This window comes from Pleurodeles waltl, chromosome 10, assembly GCF_031143425.1.
Source record: "Pleurodeles waltl isolate 20211129_DDA chromosome 10, aPleWal1.hap1.20221129, whole genome shotgun sequence".
Taxonomy (NCBI): Eukaryota; Metazoa; Chordata; class Amphibia; order Caudata; family Salamandridae; genus Pleurodeles; species Pleurodeles waltl.
The window spans coordinates 1,071,706,704-1,071,724,480 of NC_090449.1; the positions used below are offsets into that span (position 1 = coordinate 1,071,706,704).

General features: G+C 46.8%; 1 protein-coding gene across 1 annotated transcript in view; it reads right to left on the reverse strand.

Moving 5' to 3' along the window:
* The window catches only part of LOC138262258 (endothelin receptor type B-like), a 76,256-nt gene that overhangs the window by 47,726 nt on the left and 10,753 nt on the right, over nt 1-17,777 (reverse strand). Inside the window, exon 2 of the mRNA XM_069212130.1 lies at nt 1,288-1,801. Coding sequence (XP_069068231.1) covers nt 1,288-1,746 — 459 coding nt within the window. The 5' untranslated portion in view covers nt 1,747-1,801. The remainder of the gene's footprint in view (nt 1-1,287; nt 1,802-17,777) is intronic.

Sequence of the window (17,777 nt, forward strand, 5' to 3'; positions counted from 1 at the left end):
CTGGCCCAACCGGGGGCAAGTTTTAAAAAAGCGAGGGTGACCACTTTTTTTTTAAATAAACAAATCTCTGAAAAATCCATGGATTTTTCCAATTCTTTTTTTTTTTTAAATGCTTATTAGCCCTTGTGGGGTCCCTTAGGAATCCTAGCACCAGTGCTAGGGGGCCAGGGTGACTCTACCCTGAGCTTTTCTTTTTTTGTTGTCTTTTTTTTCTGGGACTTGGCTGAAACCGTGTTCCAAGATGGCTGCCAACACTTCCTCGCTGAAGTGTTGGCAGCTAATCAGATATCGACACGGGGACAGTTGGATCCGTGGATGATCCGCGTCCCCATATATCTATAGTTTTTGGCCTTAAATTTCTCTGCAACTACTGAACGGATTCACACCAAATCACAAAAAGCGTGATCTGTGGAAGAAAATCTAGCTTGGTGCCAAATTTGGTATAATTCTGTTCAGTGGTTCGGGCTGTAGGCGTGTCTAAAGGTCCTATGGAAAATTGAATGGGGAAAATGTGCTTTGGGACCCTCCCTTTTTCTCTCTGTGCCCCTACTTGATGGAACACCCCAAAACTTTCAAGAGAGAAGCTGAACTCAACAGAGTATAAGTTTTGAAAATGTCATGAAGATTTGATGACCACAACTAGGTAACATATATATATATGTATATATATATATATGTATATGTATATGTATATATATATATGTATATGTATATGTATATATGTATATATGTATATGTATATGTATATATGTATATGTATATGTATATATATATATATATGTATATGTATATATATATATGTATATGTATATATACACACACACACATATATATATATATATATACATACACACACACACCCTGTACATATTGATGGGCAGCAGACGCACACACATCCCCCCCCCCCCACACACACACACTTTCACAGCCTACCCTGTGCGTATTGATAGGCAGCACAAAAAAGACATATAAGAGGACCCCAGGGCCTGGCTGCGAAAGACTATGGTGAGCTGATTGAACACACACAGACACTCAACTTCCTTGTACACATGGATGGGCAGCAGGATAATGATGTAGAAGGGATCCCCCGGGCCAGGCTACCGATGAGTATAGTGAGACCATTGCACATATAACATGTCCACGCACACTTGCATACCTTGTACACATTGGTGCGCAGCGCAATCATAATGTAGAGCAGGCCCCCCAGGACTAGGCTGCTGATGGGCATGGTAAGACCTTTGCACATATGAACATGCACATGCATGCACACACTCGTTCAGTGCCTACCTTGTACACATTGATGGGCAGCGTGATGATGATGTAGAACAGGTCCCCCAGGGCCAGGCTGCCGATGAGCACGTTTGGCCCGTTGCGCATGCACTTGTTCTTGTAGATGATGCGGAGTAGGGTGGAGTTGCCGATGATGCCCACCATGAAGATGGCGATGGACACCACAGTGTTGACGTACTTGAAGGCATGTCGGATCTCGGTAGGCATGAGGCACAAGGGGGGCATGGGCCCTGGGGGCTCAAAGACCCTAGCTGGCTCCTCACTTGTGTTGGAGGCTCCCAGGATTTGGACACCCCCCAGTGGGACCAGTGCATTATACAGCTCTTGGCTTGGAACCTGTGGGGCTGCTGATGTTCTTATCAAGTCACTGATGATCTGGGGTTCCTGGCAGTAAACATTGAGGAGGAGACACTGCAGGCAGATGCCCAGCAGGGCAGATGATGCTTGTCCTGCCATGAGATGAATGAGTCCTGGAGTGCTGGGTCAGGTCTTTAGGATGAGTTTCAGATGTCTACAAAACAAAGAAAATTGAAAAATAATGTGAAACACAATGGCTACAGGATATAACTCAGGATCATGCGGTCTCATGATTATAATTCAGAAAATACATTTTAATTAGGGCTCCCGGTTTTATGGTATTTATTTTTCGACATTTCTGTCTGCATTTTTCCATATTTATTTTTTGCTTATTCTTTCTGTATTTATCCATTTTTTGTGTTTTCTGTATACATGAAGCTGAAATGGGCATTTTCCCTCATTTATTTAACTGATAAATGCATACTCGCATTTGAATGTACAAAAGGTTTCAGCAGTATATAGTGTAGACTTATTTAGGATTAATTAGGAAATCAATTGTCTTTTTCATCTCCCTTACCCCTCAGTCTGTACGCCTACTGACCTGGCCCTCGTGACTGACAGTAGAAAAAAAATAATCCATAGAAGGCCTATTTTCCTGTATTTAAAAATAAATACAACAGAAGAATAAATAATTTTCTCTCTGTATTTATCTGCAAAAATCAGTAAAAATTTAAAACTAGGAGCCCTATTTTTAGTTATACCAATTTAGCAGTAGACGAGCATTTCTGGAGCATCATATCTCCTAAAGATTTTGGGGGTCATTACGACCCTGGCGGAAGGCGGAGAACCGGCGGTAAGACCGCCAACAGGCTGGCGGTCTCACCTTGTGGAATTATGACCATGGCGGTTACCGCCATGGTCATCCGCCGGTTCTCCGTTCCGCCCGCCGGGCTGGAGACCTGGGTCTCCAGCCCGGCAGCCGTCACTATACCGCCGGCGGTATTTGGACCTGGCTTACTGCCGTGGATTTCCAGCGGTTTGAACCGCCATGAAATCCATGGCGGTAAGCACTATCAGTGCCAGGGAATTCCTTCCCTGGCACTGATAGGGGTCTCCCCCACCCCTCACCCCCACCCCGACTCCCTCCCCTATACCCCCCACCACCCCCGCCACCCCCCAAAGGTGGCAGGGCCCCCCTCCCCGACCCCCAACATCACAGAACTCACACACACCCGACACGCATGCAGGCACCACCAACACACACATGCTCACACCCCGACATACATGCCAACATCCACACACAGTCAGACACGCACACCCACATTCAGACATACACGCACACATCCATACAGACATACCCACAGACATACACGCACTCATTCCCAAACACGCATCACCCCCACAAGCATACACGCACTCACACACCCCCTCTACATACTCAGACGCACACCCTCATGCACGCACACAACACACAACACCCCCCACCCCCCTCCCCTAACGGACGATCGACTTACCTGGTCCGTCGATCCTCCAGGAGGGGACGGGAGCCATGGGGGCAGCTCCGCCGACACCACACCGCCAACAGAACACCGCCACGGCGAATCACAGAATGTGATTCGCTGGGCGGTGTTCTGTTGGCGTGGCGGTGGAGGTGGAGCAACCTCCACTTCCCCGCCTCTGCCAGTATGGCTGTTGGCGGCTCTCCGTCTGTAAAGGGACGGAGAGCTGCCAACGGTCATAATAGGCCAAGTGGCAAACCGCCTGCACTGGCGGTCTTCCGCACCGCGGTCCCTCGGCGGTCTTGAAAAAAGACCGCCGAGGTCAAAATGACCCCCTTTGTCTGCTACCACTCCTTAAATCAGTAAATTCAGTGATCATTTAATTTTGGGATCACAGGCTAGTGGGTTAAAATCACAGGCTATTTCCAACCATTTGTGTGGCCTTAGTAAGTCAAAGTAACTAAAGCTACTACTTTTAAACACATTTTTCATTATCAAAACTTCCCTATATACAAAAATACCGATGAGTGCTAAATGCTGCTGTTAAAAATACCAACCCTCTTGTGTCACACCATGAAATATTTCTCATTGCTTAATTTGTAAGAAAAAAAAGTTCCAGGACCCTCGTCAGAAAGCCACTACAGTGTACCACCTATTGTCCCTGCCAGCGCTGCCAACGATGAAACCAACACAAGTACTAACCATCACACTCCGACATGTTTGACAATTCAAACTATTCCAGGTCACCAAAGCTATAAGAATGGCTTGGGTGGCAGGTATTAGTTATTACAAAATATATTGAATTAATAAAGAATTGTTGCTGTGCTGATCACTAAATTAGGCAAACAGCACCACCATGTGGCAGACTATCATAAGCCCTGGGGCTGACAATTAAATGCCGGTGCTGAGCGCCGGAAACCACCGGCTCAAATTAAGCTCTGATGGTTATACTAAAAAAGCAATCTTTCTTGTCGGTTTGCACAATTGGAGCTTGAAAGCAAGATTTTTGTGACTCACATACCACTTTTGAAGCTGTTATAATGCTGCACACTCAATTGTGAGTGGCAAAAGTGAATACTTTGGATCCTGGATACCTGACAGATATGGAAAATGTAATTGTATGGCGTTTAAGCAAAAACTAAATACTGAAAGGAAAGCCAAGCCATCTTTCACATGGACAACTAAACACTAAGAGCCACGGTTTGAAATGTGCTGTTTAAAATTACCCTCAGTGAAACCCTCTGGAAACTAGTTGTATTGGAATCCATAATACGGCGGCCCGCCAAGGGGATAATATAAAAATAATAACATCGCATTTGATGAAGCAGGGTCGCAACAATGCAAAGTGGTAGCAAAAGAACATTCTGAGCACCATAGAAAAAGTAGACGTATTGTCCAAAGTTCTTGGTAATGCTTCTGTTGGGACGCAAAAGTCCTCTGCACGGTAAAGGTGTGTGCCCCTGCCCTGAGTGCCTATCTGTACTGTTGCACAGAACCCTAATTCTGATTTTTGTTATCATAGGCAAACACAGATCATGCCTGTGCGCATGACATAGACATGTCTCACGGATTGCGGTCTTGTTGGACTGGGAGGGGCGCCCAGAGCGATACCCTCATATTGGTGGAAGGCTGTAGCCTTCACCAAGAGTTAAGCAGCACGACTATGGTGGTGGCAGCATACTGTGCCGTGTTCAGTAGGAGTGAACAGGTCCTTTATACCCCGTGTCACTGGAGTGAGGCCTACAGGCTCACTCACCTTTTAAAAGCCCCACTGTTGTGGCTTAACTCACCCTTGGCATATATCAGTCAGATTTGGAGTGCTGCATAGCGCAGGAGTAGTGACTGCGCAGGATGTATGTGTGCCTGGAAAGGGTACAGTACAGGGGTAGAGCAGTACTGGGTTGTACATGAATGGTCAGTGCATGTAATGAGTATATTCATGCAGAGGGGATATCCGTCACATTTGATATTCTCCTCTAGCAAGATCTATATCAGGCCCTACGTTTCTAAAGGGTAAAAGGGGAACAAATGTTTGAGTACGGCCTACTAGTAAGTGTTCCCTGAATGCAGCCACCAGTAAATGGGAAATAACCAAGATCACATTACAAGGCAGAGGGTGGGACACACGCTAGAGCCCTGAACTTGAGATTGTGTTGTTGCTAAGGGGTGTCTTTATTCCTTTGCCTGTGTAGAGTTAGAAATCAAATGCTTCTTTTTCTCATAAAGTTATTGACAATGCTGGGTGCACTTTGAGTTATGAGTCGTATTCACTAAACTGTATCCATGCGCCCTGTGACAGGTTGTCCACCGCTGCCGCTGAGAGTCAAGTGCAGAAGGGGGACTTGGCCCAGTTGAGCGGGATCCGTAGTAGGTCGGGCCCCGGGACATCAGGAGTAAACGTCCTCACCCACCATGGTTGGGCCCAGTAGCCCCTACGTGCCCCGTGGCCATCTGAAAGGGGTCTGACAGCCCCCATGTGGCAAGACGAGCAGACTCTGGGTGTCCATGAGATAAATGAGGAATAGGGGCCAGATGTAGCAAAATTTTGTGAGTCGCAAATGGCCCGAATCGCTATTTGCGACCCCGCAAAATCGGAAATGGGATGCAAAAACCCCATTTCCGAATCGCAAATAGCGACGCGAGCCATTACCGACTCTCAAAAATTGCGACACCATTGTGCGACCCCCAAATAGGAAGTCGCAATTTGCGAGTCGCAAACCATATGAAAAAGCCACTCGCAAATTTTGACTAGTCGCAAAAAGCCCATTTTGCACATCCAAATTACCACTAACTCAGAGCAGGTGGTAACCAGAACCAAAGTATAAAAGGAGACCCAGAAAGCATCTGGGTTACTCAATATGGCTGAAATATATGTGATAGCCGCACAGCAGAGGAGGAGGAGGAGCCAGAGACAGGAGAGGATATACAGAACCAGGCAGACACTTTTCCAACAAACTGAGAAGGAGATACATGATAAATACAGACTCAGCAGTGCAGCAATATAAGAATTAATAGATATACTCAATCCGCAGCTGCAACGCCAGACTGTGCGCGGCAGCGCCATCCCCACACATGTGCAAGTGCTATGCTCACTGCACCTCTTGGCCTCGGGTAGCTATCAGGGGGTCATTGCAGTGGCAGGTGGGGTATCTCAAAGTGCACTCTCACGGTTCTTCAGATGTTTCTTAGATGCCATACTCACACACATGTCCAGATACATATACCTTCCCAGGAATGAGGCAGAAATTAACAGCACCAAGTTGGAATTCTACAGGCTTGCCAACTTCCCACATGTAATAGGGTGTGTAGACGGGACACATATACAAATATGCCCTCCTGCAAATCTGGAATATCTGTACCGCAATCGGAAGTGTACCCACTCACTGAACATCCAGGTGGTATGTGACGCCCATTATGTAATCACCGACATGGTAGCCAAATTTCCAGGGAGTACACATGACTCTTACATTTTCAGGCATAGTGGGATACACCAACACCTAGAACGTGGGGAGTTTGGAGACGGATATCTCCTAGGTATAGCTGAATACACCTTGAAGACATACACACAGGTCAATGTGGAAAGCATCCATGCCCTGCTAACATTGTTCATTTTTGCCAAACAGGTGACAGTGCATATGCACTACGACCATGGATACTTACCCCGTACTTAACACCCAGCAATGAGACTGAGAGGCGATACAACAGTGCACATAAGAGGACCCAAAATGTTATAGAGAGGACCTTTGGACTGTTGAAGGCAAGATTCAGATGCCTCCACAGAAGTGGAGGTGCCCTCCAGTATGCCCCAATAACAGCATTCAAGATCGTTGGCGCATGCGCTATACTGCACAACATTGCCACCAGACGTGGGCTACATCTCACCACAGAAGACCCAGATTCGGAGGATGACGAGCAAGAGCTACCACATCGCCATCCTGGGGATAGAAGCATTGCAAATCAAGGCAGACAGAGACGGACCACATTGCAAACCAATACTTTGGAAGGTATGTGCTGCCTGTCACCACACACACGAATGTCACACACAAAGAGCCCAGGTGTGAAGTGGAACAAACAAGAACTTTTATTAAGTGAACCAAATAACTAAAGAACTGAACTGTTGGTCAGGGGCTGTAAATGTCCACCTGCAATGAGGACACATTCACCTCATGTGCCTCAATTGCCCGTAAGTGCGTAGCTCAACTCCTACGCCTGGGACGCCCAGCATGGCTAGTGCCAGGAGTGTCAGCAGATCCCTGACATGCACTGCCACTCCTCAAAACCCTGGTGTCCGTGGCAGATGCACTACTGACAGTGGAGCCCTCCTCACTATCTTGAGGTGTGTCTGCCGTGCCCCTAGCCACCTGTCTTGCCTCCATCATGTCCACAGCGTGGCTTATCCGTCCCAGTCCACGAGCCACATCGCCTGCAAAGTGGCCCAAGTCTACTTGTAAACTGACTGTGCAGCGTGACAGCCCTGTTGTGTTGACAGCCAGGCAGACAATTGAGGCAGCCATGCGGTCCAAACGGTGGATGAGTTGGCGTTCACGGCGCCTTGCACTCTCTCTCTCTGAAACAAGTTCAGTCACTAGTTGCCTGATGGAGAGTGCAAGGTCACCGACATGACTGTTCAGGCTTTGGAAGTCCGTGTGCACCTGTGCCAGCCCTGTTGTGACATTTCTCTCCATTCGCTGCATGGCCCCTGATATGACTCTCATTTGCCTTGTTTGCAGGCGCTGACCCCTGATGAGAGCTGCCTCGGCGGCGGCCATGGAGGAATCCCCTACATCTCCCTGGGACACTGGAGGGACATGGACACGTCGTCTGCGACGCGGTGGAGCATCAGGGTCCTGTTGACTGGCACTGTGGCTGGGACCGGGTGCTGGGTCAATCTCCCAAATGTCCAATGGTGCAGCTGGAGGGGACTGTGGTCGGGTGGTGCTGGGCCCTGTGGTGGCTGCTCCTGAGTCCTGTGCTGCCTGTTGGCTGACCTCTGCACCCTGGACAGTCTGGCTGGTGGGGATGTCTTGTGGGAGACCTGTGGGACATAGGGAACACACTGTCAGTATCTACCATCTGTTGTATGCTTCCTAATAAACTGTTGTTTATCAGCTGCCTACTGGACTACATTGCCCATAATGCACCATTCTGGTGGTTGCTACTCTGAAATGGAGCTAATTTGGTTGTGCATGCTGCTGTGTACTGGGTGGGTGGGGGTATGGCAGATATGGTTGTACATGCATGTTTCATGGTACTCACTTGTTGATGTTCCTGGCGCTGACGTGTCCAGCTCTCCTATTCCAGCCACTGCCTCTGGCTCCAGGGTCTGTTGCACACGTTCCTCCATGGGTGTGGGTGGTGGGACGGTGGATGGGCCTCCTCCTGTGCCCCTCATCTCCCAGAGGCACTCTGCCACCCTCTCCTTGGTTCTGGAGCGCAGGTCGTACCATCTCTTTTTCAGCTCATCTATGCTCCTGTGGCTCACCCCGATTGCATTTACCTTCTCCTGGATGTCAGGCCAGATCCTCCTTTTATCAGACTCTGGCACACTGAGGGCAGCCTTTCCAAATAGCTGATCATGGTGCTGGCAGCATTCATCTGTCAGCACCTCCAGTTCCTTCTCTGAAAATTTAAGTTTCCTCTTCCTGCCAGAGTCCTCCATTCTTGCTGCTGTTCCTCCTGGTAGTTGTTCAGCAGTTGGAAATGGGTGTGGTCCTCCCTCCTCCCAGGTGTATTTGTAAACTTCCTGGCTGTGATGTCATCATCAAGAGCCAGGAAGTGTTTTCCAGAGTGTTCTGCTGCACCTGCATGCAATTTGCGGCACAGTCGCAATTTGCGACACCCACTCGCAAATTGCGTGTTCGTTTTTAGCGAGGTTGCAAATAGCGACCTCGCAAACAGCGGACTCGCAATCTGCGGTGCGACTTCATTTGCGAGTCGCAAAATGAAGTCGCTTCTTCTTGTTGGATACCGTTTTGCGAGTCGGAAATTGCGAGTCGCAAAGACTTGCAATTTCCGACTCGCAGATTTTTGGCTACCTACATCTGGCCCTAGCTTACTGTACAATTGTTACTGAAGCCTCCTGCACATTTGTGGCCTCCTTCTCAGCCCAGGATTATGCTGGTCCAGTGCTTCCTGAAAGCTCTGCCCAGTGATGTGCAATTAGCACATAGATCTTATAAAGGGGTTTAAGCTCAAAATATGCAAAACTCCAGTTCTGCCCTTTTTGCTATGATGCCAAACCTCAATTGAGCGCTGAGGCCATATACATGAAAAAATAGTTTACAAACTTTATCCAAAATGCCATGAATTACATGTAACAGGATATATTGTTTCCATCTAGAACTATTTGTGTTTCATAATTTATCATAAACCAGGTACATTTATCATATATTTGCTATATATATCAATTATACAGTTGAAGGTAATTGATAATATTTTTAAGAGTTTCAATCTTGCTCAAACAATTCAAACAAAAGGGCCAACTTATCCTCATCGTACCTGTTCCTCACTCAATAGATTGTAGAATACTCTTAATTTCATGATTATTCTACCAAATGGATCTCTGAAGAAGCTAATTGTTTTAGGTTGTCTAAGGTCTTGTGACACCAGCAATGTACATAAATACACAGAAACATACACAAGTTATTTCAGATTATCGAAAGCCACAGGGTATGGGAATGTGATTCTTGGACACTACTTTGAAACGGTGGAGCGGGCAGCGCAGACCCAGAAGTAGCTCAGGTCAGCCACGAACCTCGGCCTGTCATGGGCACATCTGTCCAGGGAGACTCTGTGATGGAATAACTGCTGCTGCCTAGGAACATACAGGACATCTTTCCCCATCTAGGCCAGAGGCTTAACAAAACTCAAAGAGGCCCCCCTGTAAAGTATCTGTAGAGCCCCCCTCCACCCTGGACTTAGTCAGGGGCCTGTCGCCTGTGCATACTGTACTGAGCTGAGGGGGCCCCTGGAGCTCGGGACCCCCGCACCGTGGGGGCTGCGTGGCCCTTTGTTACACCCCTGGTCTCGGCATGGGGAAATAGTAGCGGAAAAAGGAAAGGAGGAATAAGACAGAAAAATCTAGAAAACACCAGTACTGTCACAGAAATACAACGGGAAAATGTGAAACCACCGTAGAGTGTAAAATAACCAAGGGCCAGTTGTACAAATCTTTCTCTGGGTCGCAAACGGTCTGATTTGCAGAATAGGGCCATTTTCGACAGAAAAAAAGCATTTTGCTGCTGTTTGCATGCCCTGTTTGTGATTCATTAAACTATTTCCGAATCGCAAATAGAGTTTGTGATTTGGTATTAGGAAGGGGCGTGTTTATAGCGTCCCTCGCGCTGGTATGTGTGAATGTTTTGCGACTGAAATGCGGTCATAAAACATTTGCATTTTACCACCTACTTCAAGGAGGTGGTAACCCATTCGCAAATGGGAAGGGGAAAAGAAAACCTTTCATTTTTGTTTTTGAAATGCGTCTTCATTTAAAAAACATTGCTTTATTTAAAAGAAATCCAACATGGTGGTCGGCTGTCCCCAGCAGGCCACCATCTCTGTGATTTTAGTGATTCCCAATAGGTTGCAATGTGAGACCTACCTCATGAATATTAATGAGGTAAGTCTATTTGTGACCCACTGGGAATCGCAGAAAGTGCAAAGCACATTTTCGTACATGGTGTTTGCGATTACCAAAAAGAGAATCACAAATATTTGCTTTTTGGTAATCACAAAGCTGACCATACGTACTTCTCACCCGAAGACACAACCTATCCAATCTGTCAAAGCCACCCTAACAGCTAGCCAGCAGAGCCCCCGAGCACTTCGTGGGCACACTTTTTGGTGAGCATTTCACCATTGAACAAAAACCACACTGACAGCCCCCCTTTCAGAAGTGCTGCACATCATCGTCTGCACTGCACTTGGCCATCTCCTTTAACTAGTGAGGATGAACGTTGCCTAGGCCCCGTCTGCTCACTTGAAGACCTGTTAACCTACTCTCTGCTCTTGCCATAATCTTCCCACTCCTACAGCAGCATCATCCATGGGAGCTGCAGTTCACACCCAGGGCCTCCTCTTTGTCCCTTCACTAAACCCTTCACAGGTGATCGACAGAGGTACCACCTGAACCCTACCCATGTATGCATCAACCTAGTCAGTTAACAGCTAATACCGTTCCTCTGGGGTAACACGCTCCATTTATTAAAAACTGAGCTTGGCACATGCATTTCAACATATATTATAGTATCTGCTTGAATAAGATCAGTGAAATGTTCAAAATGTAATAACATATTCCTAAAATATCAATCTCAGACGTATTGGGGGTGTACACAGCCACAACCTAAGATTGTATAGACAGGAGGTAGTGTTCGTTTTGAGAATACATTTTCAAGTTAAAACTCTCCCTTAAACGAAAATGTGTTTGAAACTAAGGGATATATTTATGAGAGGGTTGCATCACATTTGCACCACGCAACATGATACATGCATGACGCAAACCTCTAAGTCTGATTTTTATGTGGCTTTAAGTGGCTCAAAAAATCTGGAGCAACTCAACGCAGTGCAAATCACTGCATTGCGTTACTCTGCCCTGGTAACGTAAGGCTGAGTAACGCTGTTCCTACGCAACTCCCATGATTTTGATACTTTCCCAGATTTACAAGTCCTTGTAAACCTCAGAATGTGCCAAAAATATGCGTCTCGCCAGGAGAGGCATAACGAGGAGACGTATCTTTATTTCTCCTTGTTACTTTCTCTATGTGTGCTGCATCAGAGAATACGCCTCTCAGGACTGTTTTGTGCAGGAAGGTGCCCCTTCCTGCACTTAAACAATCCTGCTTGCGACAGCGGCACCCTTGCACCATGGTGCACGGGTGCCTGCATTGGCGCTAGGCAGCAGTTTGTGCTGCAGAGCGGTGGGAAAAGTAAACAATGCACCATGTGCCTTAAATATGGCACATTCCCTCCCCCTTTTCCACTGATGCAGTGCAGAGAGGGGAGAGCGAGACCTATCACTGACCAACAGGGCAATAAAAGCCAAATGAAGCTCTCTAAGCTTCATAGTGGCTCTCTGCATCACACCCAACACACCCAAGTCTGACCTATGGCAACGGATCCTCTGGAAGAGCCCTGCGTTTCACCTCGCTGCCTGAGGCTCTTTCCACCCTCCATGATGGATATCACTTGGATGTAGGAAAACAAGATGGAATCCATTGTGGCCACAACCACATGTGGCATGCATGCTCCACCGATGCCCTCTATGCACCGAAGGTAAGTATAGACATGCTTCATCCATGTCCCACTTGGACCTGGGTACTTTAGGAAGTAACCATGCTATAGAATGTGTGGTAATTTATACATTAATACATTTATAGTGCAAAAAATGTGCTGCTGCTGTTGTGAACTCCAGCAGTGCAATAACAATTATGCTGCTGCAGGTGTCTACTGTTCAGGGAAATACTGCATTTTAGGAGGATGGTTGAGAGGAAATAGTTAACTGCTACTTGTCTCTTTTCATTTTTTAAACTGCAGCTGTAATAAGAAAGTTAAGGATGTGTTTATGAAACTACTACTGGCTTCTTTGTTACATTAAATATGAACAGGGTCACTGGAATTATGTGATTGTGCGACCGTAGCAATTTTCGCATAAATACAGATTTGCCAGATTTGCCACATAATCCATCATCTGCAGCATAATCTGCAGATGTTAACAAATAAATTTGTTTCTAGCTCAAATGGTTCAAAAGTTACTAAAAATGCAGCACCACATGTTGCCACACAGCGTAAGGCGCTTTGCTAAGGCTGACTGGTCACATTTCTGTTGCTTATTGCTATATTGGGATTTTGAACTGGTATGAAAGAGGTACAACCAACACCCAAACAGTGTAAAAGTGACTAAATAATGAAGTATTACTATAGCAAAATGCGCAACATTATGCCACATAACGTTCCATTTCTTGATGTGCAATTTACTCAACCCTGCTGCATAGTTTGACCTTCTTCTGCCTTATAGTTCCAGTGACCCTGAATGAGAACTACAATGATAATGAATTGAGATATGGTATTCTTTAAGGCGGTGTGTTACATACAAGGTTTATGATTTATCATATGGATCAGAAATAAATACTTTCCGATGTGTCATGTATCTAAACGCCTGCCTCACCCCTCTCCCCTGCAAATGGTCCACCATTCAAGACAAGCCCAACATGTGGGACCCCACATTGCAAGAATCACGCAGCAACTCAATCACCTCTATGGAGCATGCCAAGAACCTCAGGATCAACCTCAACACCAAACTCTCCATGAGCAGGCAGATCAACACCTTCGCCTCATCATGCGTCCACATCCTGAAAATGCTACTACGCAAAATTTTCAAGTGAATCCCACTTCACACCAGCAGAACAGTCATCCAGGCTCTTATCACAAGTAGACTTGACTACGTAAACGCCTTCTACTTCGGAATGCCAGGCCATATTCTACGCCAACTCCAAAGCACCCAGAACGCTGGTGCTAGACTCATTCTGAACATCCCACAAAATAACCACATCTCTCCATTCCTCAACAATTTCCACTGACTCCCAGTCCAGGAAAGATGTAAGGTCCAGGTACTCACATATGCCTACAAAGCTTGCCACAACACTGGTCCAAAGTAGCTCAACCACCGCCTCCACTTCTACCAACCCACTAGACACCTTTGATCTGTGTCCTAGGCAAAAAGCACACCTCCCTCACTTCAAGAAGGCCAGATGCGGAGGATGCTCTTTCTCACATCTCACACCAAGAACTGGAACGACCTCTTACAATACCTCGGGCACTCCCTCATAGACTTCAAAGGAACCTTAAGACATAGCTCTTCTAGATGAAACAGACATGATCTCCCCCCCCGTGCCTGCCCCACCCAGCGCCTGTATACACTCACAGGTGAGTAGCCGCACTCTACAAATCCACATAACATAACAAGCCTCGGGTACCTGGGTGGTGACTGCTTCAAGGGCAGCCAGGATGCTGACCTTTGCTCTGTAGTCTGGACATGTCACTTCATAGAAGGCCCCCCAAGGAGAACTGGCATTTACACAACTTAGGGCCTGATTTAGAACTCGGTGGACGGGTTCCTCCGTCACAGCGATGACGGATATCCCGTCCACCAAAATCTATCCTTTGGAATTTAGATTACAACAGACAGGATATCAGTCACCATTGTGACAGAGTAACTTGTCCACCGAGTTCCAAGTCAGGCTCTTAGTCAAGATCAAGCCGTTACCTCCTAGTTCTTCGACCACATCTCCAAAAACAGTATGTTGAACACTCTTCCTTTCAGATTGTGCCCCACACATAGCGAGGAAACAGCAGCACTGCAGACACTCAACAACATTCGTAGAATTCTGGATGAGGCTAGCGCCACCTTACTATACTGCACAGCGACGTCTGACAGCATCAACCACAGCTCACTGTTACATACATATTTGTTCATGCAGAATGGGCAGTGATGTAAACATTCTAAAGAAGTGCAGTCCCCCAATCTGTGAAACTGGGTTAGTTTGAGGTTCGTGTGAACCGCCCCACTCCAACTCAAGCGTGGCATCCCACAGATGTTGGTCTTTGACTCCAACTATTCACCGTATACTAGAGCCTCTTGGTACTATGTTGCAGAATAAAAACCTCCCTCTGCACAAAAGTCTTGATGTACTACTGCATCTTATAGGCTCTAATCTGACCAGCATAACTAACTTGAAAATATTCTTTGATAAATCAATAAATTGGAGGTACCCAGTCCCCTTAAAGATGAACTTCCGTAAAACTGAGGGGCATATTTATCAGCCCTTTTGCACCGCTCTTGCACTAGGCATTGTGGTGTAAGAGTGACGCAAACCTTAAGTGAGATTTATGAATCCACGCAAGGCACCATGTGTGACCCTACGTGGCTTCATAAATCTTGAGCAATGTAATGCAGCGCAAATTGCTACGTTGCATTACTCTACGTCAGGGAGGCGTTTCCATAGGTGTTATGGGGGTGTTCTCCATGGTTTTTGACACATTCCCAGATTTACAAGAACAGGTAAACCTGGGAATGCACCAAAAAGGTACGCCTCCCCAGTAGAGGCGTAACGGGGAGAAATATTTTTATTTCTCCTCGTTTTGTCCTCTTTCTATGCGTGCATTCTGCAGCACGCATAGAAAGAGGAAAAAGCCTATCAGCATTGTGGCTTGCTGAGCTGCACTGTGCCGCTATGTCATAAATATGCCCCTGAGTTTATACTTCTATTCTCCTGTGACTTCCCACTCAGTTCAAACATGAATTTAGACTCTTGTATGATTTAGATCTCAGCGGATTGAATACTCCCTCACAAACATGACGGATATCCTGCCGCTGTATTAAGATCTCCATAGAATATTACTATTCCCCTCTGCCAACATCTAAATCAGGCCCTCTGCTTTTCCAAAGGTTCTCTATCTTCTGCATCCCTGATGCCAAATCTCTTGGATTTCTTTTTGATCAAAAACTGAATATCACACAAGAATGCTCACAATTGTCAAGAAATGCATCCTTTCACCTGCAGCTGCTGAGTAAACTGAAACTATCTTTTCCCAAAACACTGCAGGACAGAACCTGGACAGAGGTACTGGGGCACCTGTGGATCTTCCAAAATCATCCACTGCTCCCTTGAGTGTCATTGTCATGCTACACCCTGATAGGTTACTGGAGATAAAGGTAGGACCGCACCACTCCCTTATTAAGTGGCCTAGACTTCTTGGAGGCCAGAGGTCACATCATGACCCTGCAAGCACTCAACGCTGGCCACCATCTTACCTAAATGACAAACTCCATGTCAGAGGAGAACAGAGATCAATGTATAAGACATCCTCTCAGTCCAGACAAATAGAACCCTAAACCAGGCTTTTCTGCTTGGCACTCAGACAGTGGAACATAAGATTGCAACAATTCAGGCTAAATCCGGACCTTCTGGGGCCGTATTATGGAATGTGGTACATTTTACTTGTTTGCGCCAGGCGCACCTTTCAAAAGGTGCAACCGATGCAAACAAGGAGAGTGTGCCATATTATATTGAATGTGCCATCCCCAGGGCAGATGTGAACTTGTGGTGCCCGGGGGGCAGCTCATTCAAGTGAAAAAGGGAGCGGCTGCTTTAAAGCTGATCCATGTTTCACTGTGCAGGGGACAGCCTGCCTGCACTTTTAAGGGGGTTTAGAGATCTCCTTGCAGGCAGGTACAGAGAGTGACTGCACCCGCCTGTAAGGGGATATCTGGAGGGTCCATAGGACCCCTTTCCCCCTCCAGAGGGCTGCCACCAGGGGGCGCACTGACAGTGTGCTGACAGCTTCTGTAGCTTCTTTGCCTCTATGCCCGCACCTATAATACGTCACGGGCTCGGACGCAAAAGGATCCCCTCATTTGGGGCCATATTATACAAGTGCCACGGAGGGGTAACAGGTGTTTGCTCCCGCTTTGTGCACCCCTGGGCACTTTAGTATTACAGAAGGGGCCGCAAACGCCTCTGCAGACACTTTTGTAATACAGATAGCTTTGCCGCACACATAATGCCAACACTATCACCAGAGGGTTTTCCATCATTTGCATGGGGGCGTGGCCCTAAGAAAATGAGGGAACCCCTTTGCCTCTGTGCCCGCGCTGTATTATAGATGTGGGCGCAGAGGCAAAGAAGCTGTCGGAAGGATCCTGAAGGCACTACTCTGTAACCTGTACCTTTCTGTTACTCTCTGGCTGTCTCCCAGAGTAGGTGGAGTTTAACGTTTGCTTGTTGTTAGCTCAGGTTACTCTCCTGCATTCCGCAGCCCTTTTGTCTAGATCCACTCTATGTAAATGCATTTAATATATAAAGAAATAAATAATGGAATTGTGCTGCAGAGGCCATGAACCCAGAGCACCAGAGCCAGGTAAGAACACTCGTAGGGGGCATCAAGAAGTGTACTGCTGTGTAGAAAGGACAAAGAGGCCACACAGTCCTGGGTGTCAAGGAGACAAGACCCAGAGATTATGAAGCTAAATGAGGCAGTGTGAGAAGAGCAGAAAGCCTGCACATATCTTTCAAGAAGATCTTGGATAAGACTGAAAAAGTGAACCCGTTGCCAAATCTGTGCAATTCTGATGTCAAACCAGTGAAAGCAGGGTGGGTCCTTTTGCCACAGCAGTGATGGTACTAATATCATCTGCCCGTTTGTGTATCTTTTTAGCTCAGATTCCTCCTGATCTGCAAGGACAACCAACCACGCACTTTGTGTCTTCACACTGAACGTTTCAGTCTGGAGCAAACCTCTCAACCATATCTACTAGGCCACACAGTGGCACTTCATGTGGCTTTGAATGGTCTCACAGATATGGAGTAAGAGGAGGCAGCTCCAGTCGCTGCGTTGCCTTGCTCTACGCCAGGGAGGCGTTCCATTGGCATTGTGTGGGTTTTCCCAAGCAATAGCCATGGAATTTGATGCTTCACCAGATTTACAAAATAACGTAAACCTGGGGATGCACCAAAACCTTACACCTCCGAGGTGAGGCACAGCAAGGATAAATATTTTTATTTCTCCTTGTTTTTATCTCTTTCCATGTGTGCTGCATCCTGCAACACACACACAAAGAGGAAAGCACCATTCAGGATTGTTTTTGTGCAGGAAGGTGTCCCTTCCTGCACAAAACCAATCCTGCTGACAACATGG